The 17,416-nt window shown below is 38.5% G+C and overlaps 1 protein-coding gene across 3 annotated transcripts in view; it reads left to right on the top strand.

Annotated features, from left to right (window-relative positions):
• Positions 1-17,416, top strand: part of LOC117213552 (semaphorin-2A) — a 553,485-nt gene that overhangs the window by 265,817 nt on the left and 270,252 nt on the right. For all 3 annotated transcript variants that reach the window (XM_033458979.1, XM_033458980.1, XM_033458978.1), the window contains one exon: positions 12,919-13,045. In XM_033458979.1, the coding sequence (XP_033314870.1) occupies positions 12,919-13,045 (127 nt within the window). The remainder of the gene's footprint in view (positions 1-12,918; positions 13,046-17,416) is intronic.

The raw sequence follows: 17,416 nt of genomic DNA, 5'->3' as shown, positions 1-17,416 counted from the left end.
GTTCGCTCGGAGAAATTTGTTTATAGGTGATGATTGCATAATTAGATCACGCGAGCCGGCTCGTGTTGTTCAAAGCAAAAACTGGCGACTGTAACTCGTACATGAGACGTGTAAATCTGGTTAATACCTGTACTAGATTATAGTGCGTATGACTTCCAGACTTGCTTTATTCACACTATTGGATTGAATTATGTGGAACTACGGACGAGGTCCTGTTGGGATTAAGACTGACGGTTTAACGCACGTTACTTTTAGATAATTCATAGAATATAAGTTTGGAAGGGTGAAATGAATGATATAATCAAATGGAATAATTGGTAATAATTTTAACAATGATAATTTTCTCTTCTTTGCATTTAATAGAATATGACATAGAGCTAGGTACAGTAACAAAATGATTATTTTTTGCACAAGTCTTATAAGAGAAAAGGCAGTATTTAAAAATTGAATATTCCTAATCGAATATTCCTAATTGTATCAAAATTTTCAAGCTATTCCACATTAGTCTCCATCGTTCATTCAAAAACATATATCACATACAGAATGTCTGTCCTATACGTTCTTATTCTACTTCGCTGTCATTTCGTTGCGGAAATACGTTTCGTCGAATACGTCACGTCAAATCGCGAATAATATACTGGATGCCATTATATACGGGGTGTTAGGATTTCCGAAATGACAAGCCGAGTAGCCTACGAATGTGCTGCCGATCTCTCGATGAGCGCTGTTCATCATCCTTTTCTTTCTTCTTTTTCTACGTATCTTCGTCGTATAAAGTAAACGCACGATTTTGAATACCTTAGAAGATGGACTTACTCAGTCAGTGGAGGAAATATAAGCAATGATACCTTTTCATTAACGTGCGAGCAAGGATTACCGCGTCTACAGAAGCCGCGGGCCGAAGCAATCAAATTATATTCGCAGCGCAATCAGCTTCGTGAAAAAAGGCATCACAACTGGCAGGCGAAAGAAAGAAAAAAGAAAATAGGAAGTACAAAAGGAAGAAACGTGTGTGAACATTGTCGGATGGAGCGAACTGTCGAAGTTCGCGATTCGAGAATTATTTAAGAGAATTTAATAAGCGCGGTCATAGAAAAGGGAAGAAAATAGAACGAACGAGAGCCTCGGAGGAATTCTAAATTCAATTGTTACTTGGTGCTCGTGGAATGCATTTCGCAGCCGTTGATTGATTCTCCAACGTCGAACGATTCAATTATAAAAGGCTATTGTAATATTTTTCCATTTAAAAAACCAGGCTTACTTGATATTGGCAATTACGCGTGACTATTTGCGTATTGTAATGTCGTTGCTCGTTTCCACGGCAGAGAGAAGCACTCGAAGCAACGGAAACTCATTTACGATCTCCTTCGGTCATCGACGATGTTCGATATTAAATTCTTTAATTGTTTGTTAATAAAATACATTATTTTAGCTTCTTCTTTTTTAATTGTACCCTTGTCTTCTTGGTTGGGGATCAGGGAAGGGAATATCGCGAGTATAATTATTATTCATACCATCTTCTTTAGCTCCTTTATGGATTTAATGGAAAATTGGAGCATTCGTTTATTATATTTTTATTATTAACTACTTTTTTACCTAGTCAGCACAAATTATGCAAACAGAATAATTAAATTGAGGTACCATTATGAATATTTATCGTACTTTTTATTTATGCAAAGTTGCTTTACAAACGAGTATATTGTAAAAACTAAACATTAATGTGCCAAAATAGATATTCTAGGATATTTTATAAATAGATATATACAAAGTAGAATTTTATTTATACGAATTCTACTTATTTGAACGAAATCTTAACATCCGACTAGAACTAGAAGTCCTACAGTCTGGATCTACTTATTACAACGTGAATACTTATTACATAAATGAAAAATCACAGGTAGTGGGGAGAATCGGTGAAACCTTGACAGGTTTATATAAAGTTCTACTTTATTACTTCGAAATGTACATAAATAAATAAATATAATATACTCTCAAAATTACATGCTTATACAAAAAAATATTATCCTATTTAATTGATAGAAATTTCTTTAATTAGTCATGGAATCTTCTCTAAAGCATCGAATCGTTTCGCGTTTTCTAATCGGGAAATTCTCGATAGCAAAACATGGAGTGACGCGTTTAAACAACTTCACGCCAGCCGGCGTGAATGACCAGAGCGTGCAGTAGTCGTAATTGGTCGGATGATAGAGTGGAAATTAACGATTGCAAGTTCGGGAGCGTTTTCAATAGCCGGAAAGTCTATTTCGTGTCCGTAGCAGCTGTTCAGAGACGTCTGACCGCGGATTAGTCTTTTCACGAACGAAGACTACGGACAGATGTTTCCAAACAAATGGCCACGAAACTTTCTATAATTGAAATTAATGATTTATCATCTCGTAAGCTTTTAATAGCGAAAATACGGCAACGAGCCATTAAATCGGAAATGTTCATTATATAAATGGATTGTAAACTTTCGAACGACGTGGATAAATATGTCTTCTTTGTCTCTTCCGATGGTGTAGTGTCTCTCAATTTTCCTCGATTATAGAGCCGTTCGTGTCTATGTGACGGCCACATTTTTTAATCGTACATATACATTCACGTAGATTGTACGATAGTGTGATCGTGAATACTTGCATGAAACGTTTCAATTTGGCGAAAGATTAACTTCATTTTAAAGGTTAATCCACCGATTAACTTGATTTTTGCAATTCCTCGTTCTATGTCAGATTTATATCTTCGTCGCATTTCGTTATCAACGATTTAAGTTCGTAAAAAAAAAAAAAAATAGTTTCGTACTAGTGTTTTTCCGTGCATAATCTATTACGAAATTCGTCCTGCTGTATTTCCAAGATAAAATTGTACAGTGATGCGATATAAATAAAAAAGGTTAAATATTTGATGGTTAAAACGACAATTGCTGTGAGAATGATACGTAAAATCGCAATAACAATTACTATTGCTATTAACTGTGCAGTATTACTAAAACGTTGGAACAAAGTTGAGAATAGTACATTTCTCATAATGTATATGTACTATTCCTGATTCCATGCAAACACAAAATTTCGAAACTATTTCGATTATAGAACGCAATTCGTTTCGTTTAATTATCGGTTACGCATTTACATTATCGTTGATCGTTAAAATTAAGTTCTCTAGTACCATTACTCAGTGGAACACACGTACATGTACATGCATGTGCAGAAAATCACAGATACACAAGAAATCACGGTTGTTTCCCAAAAATAACCACGGCCGATCGATCCTACCAAATCTAATTCCTTCGTTCGCTTCACACTTCCCATAAAATTCACTCCATCCCTTCGATTCACACGGCTGGAGTGTGAACTAGCCGAAACTCGAGCCCCCGAGCTCTCGTCGAAGACGAGAACGCTTGCCACGTTGGATCGTCATAAAATCGCGTCACCAAACCGGTGAACGCAATCTACCAAGTAACTAACTCGGTTACCAAGCACTTGTACACCACCCGACGTCGTCGTCTCTCTCTCTCTCTATTTCTCTCTCTCTCTCTCACTCTCACTCTCACTCTCTCGTGCTTCACGACATGCGGTCGCGACGTCTTCGTCCCTCTCTCGAGCTTCAACCCTTTCCTCTCTCGAGGACCGCTCTCTTTGCAACGCTGCTGGCGGCGCGTGTACCTGCCCATTATGGCTAAAAGCGTAGCACACTCGATTATCACGTCGTCGCGCGTGGCTGAAAACTGAAAATGCCGTGGGCCTTTGACAGTGTAAGAGCCCCTTCGTACCGGCGATAAGGCATTAGCCACGCCGTGAAAATTCTGCTAACAGCCTTACCGCGAACTTGCCGATGCAGTCCCGTCGTCGCCACAGGTCCTGATCGATCCCACCCATTTTCGGCATACCAGCTAACGACTATTTCCAACCGCAGACAGAAATATGAACTACGATGAGGTTTTCATCCAGTTCTGGAATGTATATGATTCGATATCGAGTACGGATCATTTTGTATACTTTTTCGATTTGATATAACTCGTCGAGATAAATGATGATCGTTACGGTAATTCGCTGATAGAAAGATACAATAGTATGCGTACGTGTTGAAGAATTGGGGTAGTGACCAGTTAATTCTGTATTTTATATCTTCGATATATTTGAGATTATATGTTAGTTATTTTAAGGGAGCTTGTATGTTTATTCTTGCGATCGGATTAGAGGAGTATTTTTTTATGTAGTTTAAAGTACATCGATAATCAGATACGAGTTCGAATCTGTACAATAATTCTATTTTGTACTTATTTTCTCTATTGGATCCTGCTTGTACGACATTTCTTATTTTCAATGAAACTTTATTTAACATAAATTATAAATTTCATACTGCACGCATGTCTTTGGGCGCATTATTATACAATATAAAACTTTCTTCCTATGGCGTAATACACTTAAAGAGCCAATCGAACGTATCGGAAATTCTAGTTGAAAAATACTAAGGAAGAAATGTTTTGACACCGATGAAAATCTGCGTACACATTTAGAAGTCTGAAATTAAAATTTATATCGCCTTCGTCTTATTGTATTTATGAGTTAGAAAAGATCGTTCATGGCAGCAGAGCTCAGCGAGAATTTGCATTTGAACGCGTCAGCGAAATTCTTAAGGCGGCATATACTTACCTGCCGAACGGTAGGTTAAGAAAGGAACCCTCGTTCTACGGAGGTTCAACCACACCCTCGAATCATTATTAGGAAAGCTACACCGTTGTGATTTCAGGGAAAGACGACCCTTCGTTTTCGAGGCACGAGAACGGGAACGTCGTTTAACGACGTCATGTGCTTCAAAATCCTTACAACAAAGTTTTTGTTTGCACGAAATCCGAGACCTTTCCCGGGTATCCTTACGGAGCTCGTAAGGAATCCCTTGTAAAGGGACTCGATAATGACGAGACACAGTGCTCCAGAGATAAAATCTTGCCATTGTATCAAAACTCTGTAGCGTTCCTTTTTTCGAACATCTTAATTGTCTTCATCCACGATTGTACAATAATACTTTTAAGGGAAAAATGAGTGGCATAACATCTTACTTGCAAAATGTGGAAATATTCCCTTTTTACTGTAATATTCTCCTGTTCCCTGATTTGGTAAAATGTTGATAGGCCAAGTTTTTTACATGCATTTTTTGTTTATTATAGATGGTTTTGTATATGATTAACTGTAATGCAGGTTATAGTTATTAGTAACGAATTCACGATATTAATAGCGATGTATGTAGAATAGTCTTCAGGAATCTTGCATTAAGCTAATAAACCTCAACCAGGCTGCAGATAAATAGTTTATGTCAACATAAATGTACTTCATCCTTTGCGGTGTACTCGTGTATATATCTTCACTGACGCTTATACATCATGCTAACAGTTAATTAAGCGAAGCAGAAACGCGAATAGCGATTAAATGTAGAAACCTAGCAAACAAATCCTATTTGAATTATATTTTCTTCTGAAACAAATTCTTATAATCGAATTTCGAACAAAAAATATTCACAACTATAAATTATCATAAAATTCCAGATTTCCATCGAAAAATTAAAAGGTAGAAAAGTGAATTCCAATGAAACGCCTGTTCGAAATGCTCTTTTCCTTCGATACACAGGAAAATTGTAGCAGGACAGCAAATTCTCTGTCCCCACGGAGATGCTTTTCCACTTTGCTTTTTATGCACCTGTCACCTCACACCCCATGAAAGTCCCTGTACATCGAGCGTAACCGCACAGCTTTCAGAAACTTCAAAGACTCACTCAACCGTCAGTCTTATCCTTTTACGTTCTTTTCAACATGCGCGCGTACTACATTTTACCTGTACATATATGCATCAACGTAGCCGCTGTAACCGCAAGCCGTCCAACATACTGATTACAATCCACCGGTAGCTGGAAGGAACGTCTTACTCGACAATCGGCTACCGGAGAATTGCACAAAGGACGAAATCGCTTGTGGAGACGTTGATTTCTGACGCTCTCTCGACCCGTCACTTGATGCAATTGCGCTAACGAGACGGCACCGCCTCGTGAAAAACAGAGTTGCGAAACAATTTGGATCGAGGTTAATAAATCGTGACGCCTTCTTCATGGAATAGCGTATAATTGGGAAACATATGGGAGGCGAATTTTGAGACTTTTTTTAAACGATTCATAAGCAAATAAATAATTCTTCTAATTTTTGTAATAATTAAATGCCTTCATACAACGTTCTTTTATTCTTTATCATTTTGAGTATCAGCTCTTAATTTTAAGTTACAGCTGATTTAAAGTGAAATTTATGTCAATTGTTTTAGCAGAAATTTTCTCAGTAAAACAGATTACTAGGAGAATATTGTTACGTATTATGAAGGTTCATTTGTCGGAATATAATTAATGCTAATTCTGCTTGCAAAATCTCATTGAAACATATTTTTTGCTCTGATTAATTCTTCGAGTATCCCTAGCAAAACTTCAACGTGACTGAAACACCACTTTTAAAACAGTTTCTTTGATAAAACAGTAATTAACTCCTTCCTTGGAGTCGTACGGATCTTCATTAGCCGCTAAAAGGATAGTCTTGGAATAAATAGTTTTTGCAAGTAATATTTAATCGGCTGGCGAAGATGCAGAGCATTAAACGTGGCCGAGAAAACGACGACGATGAATCTCGTTTGGTAGTCTCAGACACGAATCCTGCAGGACCCTTGGTCGTCTAGAATCGAGATTATAAATATTGATCCTGAGCGTCCTTCAACTTTGAGTGCACTCGAGGAGTCCCTCTTGTCCCGCATTTCTATACCCGGCCGTACAGTCGAGGGGGATTCTTCGTGGCGAAATTGAAATCCGAGAGGTTCCTCCTGCTCGTTCCGCCAGAAAGAGAGTCAAAGTCGCTCGGGCAAATTAAAATTGTAGGGCACGGCCGTGGACAACTGGCCTTTGATGGCCGCGCCAACGGTCACGGATCATCTAGTCTGCGGAATAAGGAAGAATCGCCGTTGCCAGGCAAGGCATTTCTTTATGGGGGTTGCGTCGGGATGCGTTGAAGCCTGGAAAAGGGACGTCCAGCCTCCTTCGAGCTGTGGACCTTCAAATCCGCGGAAATTGGACGCTTTATAAATGGATCGGGGGTGGGGATTAAATAAAATCGCAGTTTGTCGTTATAACACTATATTTGCTTGGGTAAGATAAAGTATATCTATGTATTTTAGATTTGAAAATAAACTAAGATAAGGTCAGGGAACCTATAATTATCAATGTAAAAAATTGTCTTGGTAATTTTAAACGTAGGGAGAAATTATTTAATAGTTCAAGAACTTCGTTAATTATTTAACGATTTAAGAAATAATAGCATTGTTAGTCTTACGATGTGCGCAGAGAATAACTGATCTCATGAAACACTTTGATTCCTACATCGCTTGTGGAACGAATCTCAGCGCATCTTACGATTATAAGTATCATAAAAACATAGAACTCTACGCAATAAAAGGGTAGAAATCTGATTTTGTTTATTAATAATAACTATGATTGAACAATAAGTGTCTGAATTTTTTCTCTTTGATTTTATAACCAGCAAATATTTTATACTAGCAGCAACGTCAATTTAATGTTATCTTTTATCCACCATTATCCTTTAATAAAGTTCATATCCTTGAGAAGAAAGGACAAACTTTACTCAGACTTAAAAAATAAAGGAAATTCTTGATAAGGGGCAAGAGAATGGAGAGAATAGAGGGTCAGTAGCCTAAGCTGGGTTGAAGGACGCAGACTTCAGAAGATCAGTGACTGGCGTTAGGCTATCCGTCCCTTCGTCTCGTTTTGCCCTCTAAATCGGTTTAATCGAGCTCTCGTTAACTTCGTTATCGCTAATGCCCGTTGCAATGTAGCTAAGTGGCTGTTGCTGCCTCGAGCTGCACTGCCCTCCAGGCTCATATCCTTTGGCAATTACTTTACTACCGCCAAAGTCCTGATTCGATTAATCAATTAACGTAAGTTCATTCCGAGAGTGATACGCTTTCGGTTTAAACAGTCTGGCCGATATATCGTTTCGAAAATATCGTAGTTTTACATTTTGGTAAGACAAGAACTACGAAGATTTATGGGAACAAAATTTTAAAGATCTTATCACTGTTCACGAGAGTTGGAATTTGATGAAATCGAATGAAAATTATAATTGTAGTTTATTTTTGTATAATTCATTTGAGAAAATATAATACGTATAACATTAATGAATACAGTGTTGTGAGTATGTAAATATTTATAGTGTGAAACTCAACATCTGAGATACTGATTAAATGAAGAGGAATCAGTCAGAACAGTCGGAGTGGAAAATATTCGACACTGTATAAAATTACATAGCGATATTACATTATAATATTGTAATTATAAGACCATGAGTGATATATAAAAATAGTATATTTGGTATGACACATAATAAAAAGCCATTACTATAAAAATAATTAAGCAAAGAATATAATAACATATATGAATGTGTGTGTATTCTAAAGGGAATACTACAAGTTCTCCAATTTGCTTGCTGGATTACGTAAATACTGTTAATTCTCATTCGTCTAGAGCTTAATCGTAAATAACGTGTAATACCATGGAAAATCACCTTATTTGTATTTCGTAGCTATGAGAATCCTGCGAAAGTCAGAATTCTAAGGATGACCGTCCTAGAAATTCCGAAACGATGCTAAGTTGAATCGATCGTATGAATCGTTTTAGTACGCTGAGTCTGCATCAGGCCTTCAAAGTGCAATCGAGTTCGCCGATTTCGAGAGAGCGTGAAACGTTACTCTACTATTCAGAGATGCTATAGGTGTTCTCTTCATTTTCATCACTCTGTCCCTATCGTTCGTCTGTTCACCACTCATCCTCTTCTCTTGCCGCATGCAATTACTCTGATTTCACCTTCAGAAACGAGTAATTACCATCTCCGGGCTAGTTATAATTAATAATAATGAATTCGACATATATTCCTCACTTTCTGTCCTTTTCCTAATTTCTGCGTTCGTTAGTCGTTGTCTTTGTCCACTTCATCTTAAAGTCGTAAAAGATTTGGGTGAAAGGCACTTTTAATAACTACGTACAGAACGTAGAAAGTAGCAAGAGAGATGCTTTCAAATTTAATAAAAAATCTTATATTACAGATAAAATCACATTTTTTGTGTTTGATAGAAAAGCAATTTCAAAATTCGAAATCTATCAAGTTCTTGCTTTTTTCAATTACTTCATATCGAGACATTTCTTCTTAGTTAGCAAAATGACATGAAAGTAACAAAAATAACCGAAAATTAACAAAAATGGAATTACGATATTTTTTCTGTGCGGTCTTCATAATTCATAAATCATACTTTACATATAATTATAATTCATAAATTATAATTTAAGTCTAATAGATAATATTATTTGCATAATACGGAACTATATTTATCCAAAGAAAAGATGAAAAATTCGCGAGACGTGTTAGAACGCAGCGACGCGTCGTTAAGTGACGCATTGAGTTCACTTTCAGTCTCATTCCGAGCGCGAATTTTGTTGCCAGACGCTTCTTAGGCCATGCGTCGACTAGAGGTGTATTTTCAAGTTGAGGTAAACGCCACTGCCAGAAAAGTACATTTCTGATTCCCGTGAATCAAACCTGATGAGCTACTAGAAATGAGCTATATTGTTGCGCGAAGTTTGTGCCCGTAATTTTGTCATACTTGTAGCTTCGAACAGGCAGGTACTGATAAAACAACGTATTGTCGAGAAATTTTGAACGAACGACAAACTCCATAAATTCAAATATTTCCAACAATTTTTCTGCTTAAAAATAGAAGCGGCTGCTGTAGCAGTTAAAATAGAGCTGGTAAAATAAACTAAAATACAGAAAACTAAAGCATTGTAGCGTTCGTCAAATTGTTACAGCGTTTTCAACGCTACATTGCACTCTGCCGAAAATGTGTAGGTACAGGTTCAAAGTGTTCGAACATTCATCGAACTATCACATTTTATTAATACTGTAACGTGATACAGTTAGGCATTTGTATTAATAAAATTTAAAACCAATATGAAAATGTACATATATGAAAGTCATAAGACATTTACTGCAAACATATATTTACTAAAGAATTAATACAGAGGATGAATAGACATCATAAACATATAAGTAGTAAGAATAGTCCAACCGTATATCGAGGCTCATTGACTATTTAAATACTTTCATAATCTCTACAAATACTTTACTTGTACTAACTATTTTGTACATTCGGTGTACATTTTCCTTTCAAACTTTACCGATATAATTATGAAAGTCGTGTGTCGTTACAATTCCAGTAAAATTTCAAAATACTTCCAGCGGCACTCGACGAGCAAATACCACCACTCGACACTAAGTAGTGTCGGACGACGGTAGCGCAGTGGTTAGCGCCTTAGATCACGAACGTTCGGGACCCGGGTTCGAATCCCGGCGCGATCGAAGTTCGATTTTTCTTCTACGTACAGAAACAGAAAAAAATCAGCAGTACCCCAGCAGAGTGACATCTTACAGCCTGCACCTCAAATTGGTGACCCCGACGTGATCGACAGCGAAAAGAAGAGACGTGACAGGTAATAGCGCTACCCGAGAGTTCCATCACCGCGAATCTAAGCTTGTGGCCAATCTGGACCGTACTACTTACTACCGCTACGACAAACACGGAACGAACGGTGACGGGATACGAGACGATGATCAAGCCCCAGGAGTGAGATATGTGGCCATTGCCATGTGACCAAGTTTTTTCATGGGCATCACCACCAGCACATCATACTAAAAAAAAATGGTACAGAGGCCTACGACCGTATGCGGACGCCCCCCGCACTGTACTGACAGGTTCCATCGCGCACATCGGAAGACTTCGCGCAACATCTGTAAACATCTGTTTGACAACAGGCGGTTGACGCTTTATCCCGCATCGAAAGACAAATTCGCAGATACCTAACTCTCTCACAAATGCACACGGAAACAACGAACGAAATCATAGAACACAAAAAAGAAACGTTTATCACTGGTAGGGGCGAGGTACTGTAGTGGCACTCAATAATAGCAAATACACATCACCACTCGACACTAACTAGTGTCGGATGGACGGGCAGCACAGTGGTTAACGCCTTGGTTACGAACGTTCGAAACCCGAGTTCAAATTGCGGCGACTGCAGTTCGACTTTTGTTCTACGCATCAAAAATGGAAGAAAATCAACAATCAGTGACATCTTACAGTCAGCAACCAGAATTATCACGGACAATACTTTTTTACACCTCAGATACTTCCACGAGCTACTCTATATTTCATTAAATTAATATCCTTCCGATTTGAAAAGCTTCACCAAAAGCCCTCTATCGAAAACGAGAAAGGAGAAAACCACTGGTAACATATAAATATCCTTCGCTGCGTTCGACGAGTACGAATAATCCCCGTTGGCAGAAGGCAGCCTTTAGGTGAGAAAGTTTTGATTTACGATAGCAGGTTCGTCCGATACCAAAGGTCAGGACCAGAAACGGTGCAACGGGAGAAGTTTACCGGCGACCGAGAACGCTCTATTAGTATCAACCATTCGTTATTTTCTTTCCTAGTTCGCGCAACTATGCAAGAACGACGAAGAAACATCCGCGAGTTGGTTAGTAAGAAAGAGCCGGATCCCCAAAGGATATCCGTTCGTGGTTCAAGACACTCGGCTTGCTTTCTCGTCATGGAAAACTGGTTATTGATACTGCACTAGGAACTTGTTTGGAGAAGGGAGAGGAGGAAAAGTTTGCGCGCCGGTGTCGGAGCATCCCTTCCGGTGCTGGGTGCTAGCCATTGATAAAAACATATTTGCCCGGGACCAAGCGATGTTAACAACCTCGCGCTCGTATCGTTTGTCATTATTGCCGTTACGTGGCGGGGGACTCGATCAACTGGCGAACGAGTACGAAAAGTTTCGCGTCTAAGGAAAGTTCAACGCTGTCACGGACCGTGGAACCGATGAATCGTGATTTTCTCGATAGTGTCTTAACTGGCTCGAGTCCGAGTGTCGAGGAAAATCTTGGCCGATTGCCGACCTTTGATCTCTCCTTCCTACTGACTACGTAGTCAGAATTTTATTAGGGAAAAATGCAGGGGACCGAGACAATCAGCTACAGTGTTTTCTTAATTTTTCATTTATTTTATTCTTTCGTAAATTGTGCTTCACTTAAGATGATTGTTTTAAGTTTCTATACAAAGTCTGTATGAATTTATTTTCGTCGATGATTTATTAAAAAATTATAATATATAAGAGATAAGATTTAATTAAGGAGAATGAATTGATATTGTACTTGTAGTATGCTCATCGAACGAATGCCTTGAATGTTTGCTGTTAATTATTACCGATAAGTAATTACACAGAGTTAAAAAACAGAGAAACATCGTGCAATTTCGCTTAACGACAACGATGTTTTCATTCCTTACGAAGCAATAGGAAATTAGGTTTAGACAGAAATGAGAAAATAATACGGCGAACCGATTAGTGAGATTACGTAACAAAGCTTTACCTTTGACAGATGGTAACGTTTAGTAGTAGAGCACGACGGGTTTGGATGTAGAAATCGATAGTTGTACGGGAACTTGTGTAAATAGAGATTAACGGGAAGCTTTTGTTTGTAGCAAATATTATGGGTGTTGCCATAACATCAATCGTCCGATGCTAAGACCGATGTTTGAATATTGTTGATTATTGAACTTGATCGCTTCCGTCATCACACACATAGTCGAAAATCTCTGAATAATTTTATACAAATAGTGATCGAAACTATTACTCAAATTTTAGATTCAACTAAAATTTACAAATATTATGAGACTTTTTTACATAGATATGTCTATGTACTATTTACAAATGTGTTTCGAGGATCAGACTTCATCTAGTATATAGAAAAATCCAATTCTGTTGCAGTGTTTGAGTGTTAGCGCGATGGATACGTCAAGGAATCGAACGTGGCTGAGAAGAATGGCTAGTCTGCTCTGGCTTGTCTTCCTATTTGTCGGAGTTTCGGCTGGAACTCTAGAGAAACTGCACGAAGGTGAGTTGGTAGCATTATGTCAGCCAAATTCTTCTTACTATATAAACAGACGCGTATTGAATAAATATTTTCAATCTGTTCCACGTAACTGATCGATTTTTTCAAAATAGCTGATATTATCGAAGTTAATAATTATACGGGATCGTGTCGCACAATAGGCGCAAAGCCATTATCCCAGCCTTGTCTGTGAAAGTGAAAAATATAGACCGAAAAGTCATTATCATTCCTGTCCCTGACGCGTACCTTTGCACGGCGTCACCGACAGCGTTCGAGTGACGATGATAAATTTCTGTTTAATGTATTGAACACCCCGTGAGATTTATTACGTCTACAATAGCAGGAAATCGGTCTTTATCGATAGCATCGCTTCACGACCCAACAACGTTGCCAACATTCCTGAAATTCCTCCCAAACGCACTCACGAAGATTCTTAAACATCTTCGCTGCGCTATATTCAAAACGTGAATACGCACACTATGCACAGAAACGTTTAAACGGTCTTCAAAGGATAAGAAAAAACGTCGAAAATGTATTTACAGCTCACCAAACGAGCAGAGATAATCGTAAAAGAAACGACGCTGTGGCTACTTTAAAACGCGGTATGACCACTGATATCTTTCGACCGCTTTCGTTCCTTTAGGCTACGATCTGGTTATCCTGATTTCGTACCGCGCCGTCAACGAGACACGGGAAAGCGTTAACGATCGCGGGGCAGCGCGTGCGGAGAGCACCATATGATTTAACCATAAATTCGATCTGCATAACAAGGCGACCCCTCATGAATAAAGTCATTCGTATTTCGATATTAATCATGCCTCGCCACGCCATCCGGAACAACGAGTTTAGAGGTCTGCCCTCCCTTTCATCACCCGCCTCTGTTTTCCTTCTCCGCTCTCGCGTTTCACGTGAAACGCGCCTCTGTCAGAGGCCGACGCGTCTCTTTCGCGCCGTCTGCGCGCCTCGTACCATCGCTATCGAAAATTTCAGTCTCTGCTCGCCTGTTCGTCACGTTCAAATGCGTAAGTGTTATTCGCCGATTGAACCGATCGTTCGTTTATCATTAATGACGCTACATGCTATTCATTTTCACGGAAGCTGAGAATTTTGTTAATGGTATTTATAGTGGAAGCGTAGTGAAGTGGATTTGCGTTGTAACGTTTCGTTAAATAGTCAGAAGAACTCTCAGGATGCAATATTATACGTTTCCCTCTTTGAACCATATACGTACATAGATACATATGTATATCGTAGAAATTAGGTTAGAATGGGTCACTGTTAAGTAAAATATATTGGGATATTAACTGTAAGTAAAAGATTTGGCTGATATGAACAAAAGGTATATTTGAGGAAGATGCGAGGTTCCTGATGTTAGAATTAATAAGATGTGTTACGATCATTTAGATATTTTCACTAATAACGGTAAAAAAGATCGAAGCTAATTTACTATATTGTCTAATCTTAATTGAAACTGTACATTTATGACGAAGACTCATGTAAGATTATGCTGTAACCTATTAAAACGTTAGAGCATTACTAGGAACATTCTGCTTCTCTAATTATCTTATCTCCCTCCGACACCGATAATTTCATTCTAACTAACCTTACCCAACCGAATCGAAAAATCCCTCCCAACTATCTCCGATTCTCAACTTAACCCGTACTAAACTCACAAACCAAGAACCGCCCACGTACATACGTTCACCTGATTACACGAACGTACCTATAGCTGAAGATACATATTTCCACAACTAGGATCCAAGGAAACCAGAGCAAAGTAATTTCTGATAGCGGTTAGAAGCGGAAAGGATAAATGTATCGGGTGTACCGAACGTAATTAGAAACATTCGAGGAAATGGATTGTGGGATAGGAATGCGGGTTTTCGTTGCTCGACCAATGGACGCGACAAGCGAAACGGTTTTATCGAGTTTTCCAGAGAATTATCTATCGCGACCACGGTAGATAAAGTATCTACGTCTTCCGGCCGATAGGTCCTCCACTATTCCCATCTCTCTTTTCCTTCCTGTCTCTTTGCTCCTCTTCTCTGCCTGAGTACGCCTTCCCCTTCTCCCTCCTTTCTGTGAAAGCCAGCAAGCTCCGTTGCAACTTCCGACTGAATAAGCATCACCTCACTTCCGTTTCCGACGATGTAGCCTTTGACGTAATACGTGCGCCGTTTTCTGTGTCCCATTGCCTATCCCATTTCGTCGACCTCTCGTTCTCTTTCTCAGTTACCAGTCTGCGTATCTACTTCCTCTTTGATACTTCCCTTTCTCTTCCGGCCTTCCCTCTCCCCTTTCTATATTTCTTTATGGATCCACGAACTATTCTTTGCGGTGTTACCATTATTGCTGCATCTTCGTCCGTGTCTTCGGCTTCTTGTTTTAATACCACTCATCGAACTTTTCAGCCACGTTGTTTCTTTTAAGCGATCTCCCTTTGACATTGCTTTTTACGCGATCACGCAAAACGGGTCACTTAACGCTTTGTCGATTGTTAGAAGTACTTTGCTGGTCGTTTTGATATGAAAGTTTCTCGAGTTTTTTAATATTTATCGTTTTCAGCGATCTATCTTTTGCGTTTCGGTACTCCAGTTTCTTTACGCGGAATCTTAACTGCGAAATTAACGACTGACTGTTGCCGAGCTTGTGTTATTGCATTTACTCTTGAAGCACGTAACAGAGTCAATTTGTTTGAGATGTTCAAAGAGAAATCTACTTTTTCTTTGTTAATGGAAATATATTGGTTTCGAAATTTTTTACAATACAAAAAAAAGAGAATCAAACGAACGTTTAGATGTAATTGAATCCTTTGATGTAATTTTGTCATTAACGTAGAATACATTACGGATGATATGCTTCGTTTTAACGTAACAAAAACTATTGAACGTTAACATACGTTGCTTCCAGCAATATTTCCATCTACTCGAATACCTTTTTTGTATTGCTATATAGTGAGATAAGTTTGTACGAGATGAGATGCTAATGGTTCCCTGAATTGAATTATAAACGGCAAATAAAGACAGAGTACCTGTTAAAATCTCGTTCCGTCTATTTACCGTCAGAAGAGGCACATTAGAACCATCAAAATTTGTACATCGCTGAACGTTAATTTTCTACCGCCGGAAGGTTAATTCAATTCCACACAAAATACCAACGCGTTTTCAATCCGTGGTTCGAAAACTAGAGTTTCACGTGTCAGAAAGAAACCTCGGTTACGTTTCTCGTAGAATACAAATGCGACGTTCTTATTTTCTACTCCATCAAAGACAAACTATCCGACGGAAGTCCTGTGTCGTCGCGTTATTAAATCTTTCCACGACTAAAAATTGAATCCACCTTTTGTTTTCGATATCCGTCGCGAACTCATGCACAGTTTTTCGTGATATAAAACCTAAAATGGATTATTCCGTTTGCTAGAACTTAGACAACGCGACATCAAACGAAGCTAATGATCGCTTGAATTGCTGTTTAAAAGATTAAGATTAAACACTCTTGATTTCACGGTTAACAACGTTGATATGCGGTCACGGTGGTCCTGTTAACAGATTGGTTGCTGGATGAATTTCATATCTGTGTATTGCACATAGCGTTGATGTATTGTCGTTTCTTTCAGTACAATAAATTGTTATACTCCGATATAACATCTTATCAGACAGAAATGTTTAGTAATTTTCAGAAGGTTATACTATATGTTATACATACTCTGGTAGTCATGAAATTATATGTTGGTTGTATTATATATTGATTAACAATACAAAATAAAAATTCCTAGAATTTTATAGATCTCCTAGAAATAGATTTTATAAATAAATGTCCCATAGTGCATTTCAGATTTCAAATTATTATTATAGTATTAACAGCATTATAAAGTTTACGAAGATCGAAACATTTCAATTAATTCTGACATAATTGGTTATCGGTGGACCACATGGCGTCATTGTCAAGTTTAACGCCAATCATTGGTAAATCCGCAACGTTCGTGTCAAAGATTCTACGAACGTCCCTCTATCGTGTAATGTCAGAAACATACAGAGGAGATATACATAGATATTAGCTGCATTATAAATGAGAAATGATAACAATTATGTGGACTAACAAGATAACAGCGATGTATCAAACGAGCTTAATCTCTTTCTATCGCGATTCTGATAACGTTGCTCATTTTTTTATCGAAGCTAGACACGCATCTGGTCGCAGCTTTATTTCTTCTCGGAACGTGTTCCACGCGTTCGCCGATCCCGCTTCCGGTTTCCGCTAGACTTCCGGCTCGACGGCATCCGTGAAAAATTGCGTTTCGTCCGCTATTGCCTGACCGGTGAAGCGTTACGCCGACTGATGACGCAAGCCACGATGAAATCTCTTCTCTTACCG

Source organism: Bombus bifarius, unplaced genomic scaffold (genome assembly GCF_011952205.1).
Source record: "Bombus bifarius isolate JDL3187 unplaced genomic scaffold, Bbif_JDL3187 scf7180000009125, whole genome shotgun sequence".
NCBI classification, from domain to species: domain Eukaryota; kingdom Metazoa; phylum Arthropoda; class Insecta; order Hymenoptera; family Apidae; genus Bombus; species Bombus bifarius.
This window is presented reverse-complemented; position numbering and strand designations above follow the sequence as displayed.